The sequence below is a fragment of the Lactuca sativa genome, chromosome 3, assembly GCF_002870075.4.
Source record: "Lactuca sativa cultivar Salinas chromosome 3, Lsat_Salinas_v11, whole genome shotgun sequence".
NCBI classification, from domain to species: domain Eukaryota; kingdom Viridiplantae; phylum Streptophyta; class Magnoliopsida; order Asterales; family Asteraceae; genus Lactuca; species Lactuca sativa.
Window position 1 is genome coordinate 139995695 of NC_056625.2, and position 5918 is coordinate 140001612.

Below are 5918 nucleotides of genomic sequence, written 5' to 3' on the forward strand. Positions count from 1 at the left end.
TGGGGACTTGGAGGCTGGTAAAGAGGCCAACCCTAAAGACTTAATGAGATTATATAGGGTACAACTCCAAAAATTAGGGTTTTCATTTTTCCTTCGTACGCCCCATCGTACGAGGTCGCACAAACCTGATCTGACCCTCACAATACGCTAAGTGTACTCAACATTACGTGCAGCGTAATGCCCTTCACATGAGTGTGCCCCGCGTACTCCCTAGGTACGCCCTACATACTAGGGGTTCCCCACAAACCCTAACATATTCCGAATACCATAACTTATTCGCTATAATTCCAATTCCGAAGATCCTTATATCCATAAAAAGGTAACGAGAAGCTCTGCACTTCCATCAACTCATACATGCCTTACTAAATCCCGAATAAACATCCATTTTCCATAGAAGCCCGAGCTAACAAATTATCGAAATACCCTTTGACTCCAAAACACAAACCGAATACTTGAATCATTCAAAATACATCATCCACCTTCAAATGAGTCCAAACTCAATTCTTCAAGGGTCCTATGCCTGCTAATACCCAATCCCTGATCACTACCCCAAAATGGGAAATAATTCGAAATAGGACGCTACATTATTACTAAGCAGGCCTCACCCAATCTCTCATTGTTCTTTGATGGTTTATTGTATTTAAAATTGTAATTGAAGCATGTTTTTAAAAGCTTTGAAATGAAATAAGTGTTAAAGCCTAAAAGAGCATGTAATCCACATATTAAAGTTGCATAGAATTAAAGTTGAAAAATAAACCCTAATTCAACTATCCCAAGTCCTAAAAACCTATTTGGGCCATTGCATCGATCATTGGAGCTTTGTTTCCAAGAAACTCCTCCTCCGAAACCAATGAATCAAAATCTTTCTTCTCCTCCCAAAGTAATGGCAACTTCGATCCCATTTTCAGTAGCTCTAAGGGAAACAAAAAGAAAGTGTCTTTGAGGCTTTAAATAGAGAAATAGGTTAATTGGTAAGTGGGTTTTGACTTTTGAAGGGAAAAAAGGAAGAAGTTGTGTTGTTTAAGAGAACAAATCATGGTGTGTGATTAAGAATCATGGTGTTGCTTGAAAATAGTTTAGCTGGGACGATTTTAGGAAAAAAATTAGAAGCTTAATTGATGTTTTAACAATCGATTTATTTATTTAAGAACATGTAAACGAGATAGAGACTCGGATGGTGGGAGATTAGTAAGATGCGAGAGGAATGATGTGTTATTGTTGCTGATGAAAAAACATATGCGAATCATTTTTTATATAAATATAGATGGTAAATTCGTTATTTAATAAAAATTAATAGAAAAAAAGAAAATTTTTCAAAAAAATCTTATTAATTTGGAAAAATTTACGAATATATATATATTTTTTAATAGAAAAACCTAAAAATTCAACTAATTTTTACAATTTAATCATTTTTTTTAATCTATTTGACAAGTCATATTTCCAAGTGGCACTCCACCTTAGAAACACTAATGACATGGCATTTGTGACGGGGATATTTTGTATAAAATTTGTTCCTAGGCTTGAACCTCAACTTTAACAAACACAAACACACATACCAAATTTGAAATTTCCTTTAAAATTTAAGAGAAAAAACAAAATTATTTTCATACTATCAACTATAATTATCTTGTCATTGATACAAAATAAATAGTAAGTACGATCCATAATTTCTTTCAATTTAATATAATTTTAGGTTTAAAAATCTTTGTACAATTGCCAAAAAGGTGTAATCACATTATCACATAGCATATTTTTTTCCTTTATTTTTACATTAATTTCCTCCTCATTTCCATCGTACAATTATTTACTTAACTCATCATCACATGGTATTCTGCTCGGACTTATTATAGGTGTCATATATCTCTTTCTCATCTCCCTCTCTTTCTCCTACAGGAAATGTGCGATTCCTCCTCTGAAACATCATGACCTCCATGATCATGATCATGATCAACCCTCATTCATCCTTCAAAACCCTTCCATTTCTTCTTCTTCTCATTCTTCATCAATCTTCTGCACTTACAACTGATGGCATTCGTTTACTTTCTTTCAAATACTCTGTTTTAAACGATCCTTTAGGTGTTCTAGACACCTGGAGCTACACCGACGCCACTCCATGTTCATGGCATGGCGTCGTCTGCGAGAACACATGTGTCACCGGAGTATCGCTTCCCAGTTCGGGACTCACCGCCACCATTCCCGCCAATCTGGGTTCGATTCTACACCTTCGGGAAGTGAATTTATCGAATAATTCAATCAGTGGGTCTATTCCTTTGTCTTTGTACAATGCACCTGAACTCGAGACTCTTGATCTTTCCAATAACTTGATGTCCGGCGAGTTTGAGTTCGTCGGAGGGTGGCGGAGCTTAAGGTATCTTAACATGTCTGGTAACTCGTTGACGGGAAAGCTGCCGCAGAATCTTGCAGCGCTTTCAAACTTAACGGTGGTTTCTTTGACTGGTAATCAGTTTTCCGGTGAACTTCCTTCTGGGTTTGAGTCTGTTGAAGTTTTGGATCTGTCAAAAAACTCCATCACCGGTTCGTTACCGGAAAAGTTCGGTAGTGGTGATCTTGTTTACTTTAACATTTCACACAACAATCTCTCCGGCGAGATACCGCCGGAATTCGCGATCAAAGTTCCAATAACCGCGACAATTGATTTGTCATTCAATAATCTCAAAGGAGCAATCCCCGAATCCGACATTCTCGTCAACCAAGACGAAGAATCATTCGCCGGAAACCCAGAGCTTTGCGGGAAGCCATTAAAAAACCTCTGCGAATCCTCCTCTTCGTCGACCACCGGACCCAACTCCACAACATTCACTCCAGCTATCGCCGGAATCCCTCAATCGTTCCCCTCAACTCCTTCACACAACTCTTCAAATTCAAAAAGCCGATTCAAAACCAGCACAATCATCGGAATCGTCGTCGGAGACATCGCCATTGTCGCAGTTTTAGCTCTGGTTTTCATCTACATAGTGAAAAAACGACGAGGGGCTCCATCAAATCGCCATCAAGACGAAGCTAAAGCTTCAAACAGGGAATACGATTGGGGGTCATCAGAAGAAGAACACAAATGGCTACGTTCATGGGCATGTTTAATGAAGAGAAGAAACACCGGAGGAGAAGATGAAGAAGAAGGAGAAGAAGAATCAAGCCAAAACTCAAGCTCGGAAAACTCCGACACCGAAAGTAGGCCACCGGAAACCATTAAACTCGACAATCCGGTAACTAAAGATGTCGAAAAGAGGGGATTAGTGACTGTTGATGGTGGTGAAAAGGAGCTAGAGCTTGAGACATTGTTGAAAGCTTCTGCATATATTCTTGGCACAACCGGTTCGAGTATAATCTACAAGGCGGTTTTGGAAGATGGAACTATGTTAGCGGTTCGTCGGATCGGAGAAAACGGGTTAGACCGGTTTAAGGATTTTGAGAACCAGGTTCGGGTTATAGCGAAGCTGGTCCATCCGAATCTGGTTCGGATCCGTGGGTTTTATTGGGCTGCGGATGAGAAGCTTGTAATCTACGACTACGTTCCCCATGGCAGCTTGGCTAATGCACGTTACAGTGAGTCATCTCTCTTTGATTTTTTTTTCGTTATGCGTATTTTAGCATCCCCAAGATGTGCATGTTAGAGTTTTCTATAGAGTCACGACTTTTAATAAAACGTACCATAAACTTTAGTTACAAAGTAAACAGTCAAAAATAATTTAAAGGTGAGAAAAATGATTATAAAGTAACATTAGAAAGTGCATTTTTAGTATGATTAAAAATGGTGAGTTTAACATTTTTTTTTCTTTATTGATTTTAAATTTCATTAATAATTGATAGTACATTGTATTGAAAAGTACTTTTAATAACCACTATTTGATATTGTTAAATAAAATAATGTGAAGTTGTAGATACTTGAGGAACTTATAAATGAGTTTTAGACTATTTTATAATACACATATATTTCGACTTATTTTCGTTATAATTAAGTATTTGAGTTATACGTATTTAAGTTGTGAATAAAAGATAATTAAATTAGTATGTTTTCTTAGAAATTGATTAAAACATGCCATCTTGTTTCTGAATATAGAATATGTAATTACATTTTTTTACAAGATTGGAATTTATTTAAGAATATTTTAGGAAAAATAATAGAGAACATAGATTCTTATCAGTGTAATCATTTTGAATTAGAATGAGATCCATTATTATATATTTCCTTTAATTACCTACCAATCTAAAATCAGTAAGCACATGCGCAATCTAGCTTTCCAACATAACTATCGCTAAACTGAGCTGTTGGCGGGGGACCGATAGTGGAGTAGTTGTAACTGAACCCTTTGTTTTATTAATGTACCCCAAGTCAACTCTTACGTATCACTTAAATTTTGTCCTGTGGCGTATGATAGCAAAAAAGGTTTTGGAGTTGTCAATTATACAAATTACTGGGGGCCCAAATTTATAAAACCAGTAAACTTATTCAATTTATTTAAATTTTAACACGTCTCCTTCACTTACTCGTTTCATCACTAGTGTTGAGTCCATAGGATTCTTTAATTGAAGAATATATTAGATGTTACACAAGTAAATAAATAATTCAAATCAAATAGTGTTATTTTCAACAAAAAAAAAATCGAATGTTCATTGACATGTTTTATTGTCTTGTTCTTTTTGTAGAGAAAGTTGGTTCTTCCCCTTCTCCGCTACCATGGGAAGTGAGGCTCAAGATAGCAAAGGGCACGGCTCGTGGACTATTGTACATCCATGATAAGAAACAAGTCCACGGAAATCTCAAACCAAGTAACATTTTACTAGAATCCGATATGGAGCCCAAGATAGGAGATTTCGGGCTTGAAAGACTGCTAGCAGGCGATCAAAGTTACAAAGTAGGTGGATCAACTCGAAACTTTGGTAGCAAAAGGTCAAATACCTCTCGAGAAAGTTTCCCAGATATCGTGATGGGGTCAAACCCGAGCCCTAGCCCAAGTTCCATGGGGTGCATTTCACCATATTATGCCCCAGAGTCTCTAAGAAGCCTAAAGCCTAGTCCAAAGTGGGATGTGTACTCGTATGGTGTGGTGTTGCTTGAACTTTTGACTGGGAAGGTTATTATATCAGATGAGTTTGGTCCGGCTAGCATGACGTGGAGCTCCACGCTGACAGTTGAAGAGAAGAAAAAGGTGTTGCGGATGGTTGATGTGGCGATTCGTGCTGACTTGGAGGGTAAAGAGGATGCCTTGTTGGCACTACTAAGAGTGGCTTATGGTTGTATATCACCTGTCCCACAAAAGAGACCACATATGAAAGAGGTGGTCCATGCTCTTGACAAGTTCCCTTTGGCTTCTTTTTCATATTATTAGGAAAATGGGAAATTATATTATTAGGAAATGGGAAAATTGTAGAAATAGATATGTATTTATGGTTGGGAAAATAATAATTATATGTTTTTTTTTAATATAATGTTTATCTTCAAATTATAACTTATTAATCGCTAGTTCGTTGTCATAAGAACATGAAATTAGAACTAGAAGTCTAGAACACTGTGATTGCTAAAACTTAAACTCAATATTGCAAAGAGGATTCGGGATTTGGGTCTACAATAGGCCCTCTAGATCGACGCCCCAAACTAGCGGTACATCATCACAACCTCTAAATTATTTAGTGCAAAATGATGTGGTTGTTATTTTTTAAATATAGTTTTTTTAATAATACTTAGGGAATTTATTTCTAAAGATATTCAGAAAACGGACAATTTGCCTCACAATAAAAAGGTATCGTTTTATATCTTGTCCGTCTTATTGAAATTAATATTAGAACGTGTTCGGTACGGAAGGTTTGAAAGTGTTTGAGAGCCTTTAGTTTCTAGTGTTTGACAAAACGTTCCATTTTGAACAGAAAGTCTGGTTCGACACTACAAGCTTCTAGCATTA

The 5918-nt window shown here is 36.8% G+C and overlaps 1 protein-coding gene across 1 annotated transcript; it reads left to right on the forward strand.

Moving 5' to 3' along the window:
- Positions 1 to 1798: 1798 nt before the first annotated feature.
- On the forward strand, positions 1799 to 5482 carry LOC111880280 (probable LRR receptor-like serine/threonine-protein kinase At4g37250). Its single transcript, XM_023876696.3, has 2 exons — positions 1799 to 3564; positions 4666 to 5482. The coding sequence occupies exons 1-2, from the start codon at positions 1923 to 1925 to the stop codon at positions 5346 to 5348; spliced, it is 2325 nt and encodes a 774-aa protein (XP_023732464.2). The 5' UTR covers positions 1799 to 1922; the 3' UTR covers positions 5349 to 5482.
- Positions 5483 to 5918: the final 436 nt, after the last annotated feature.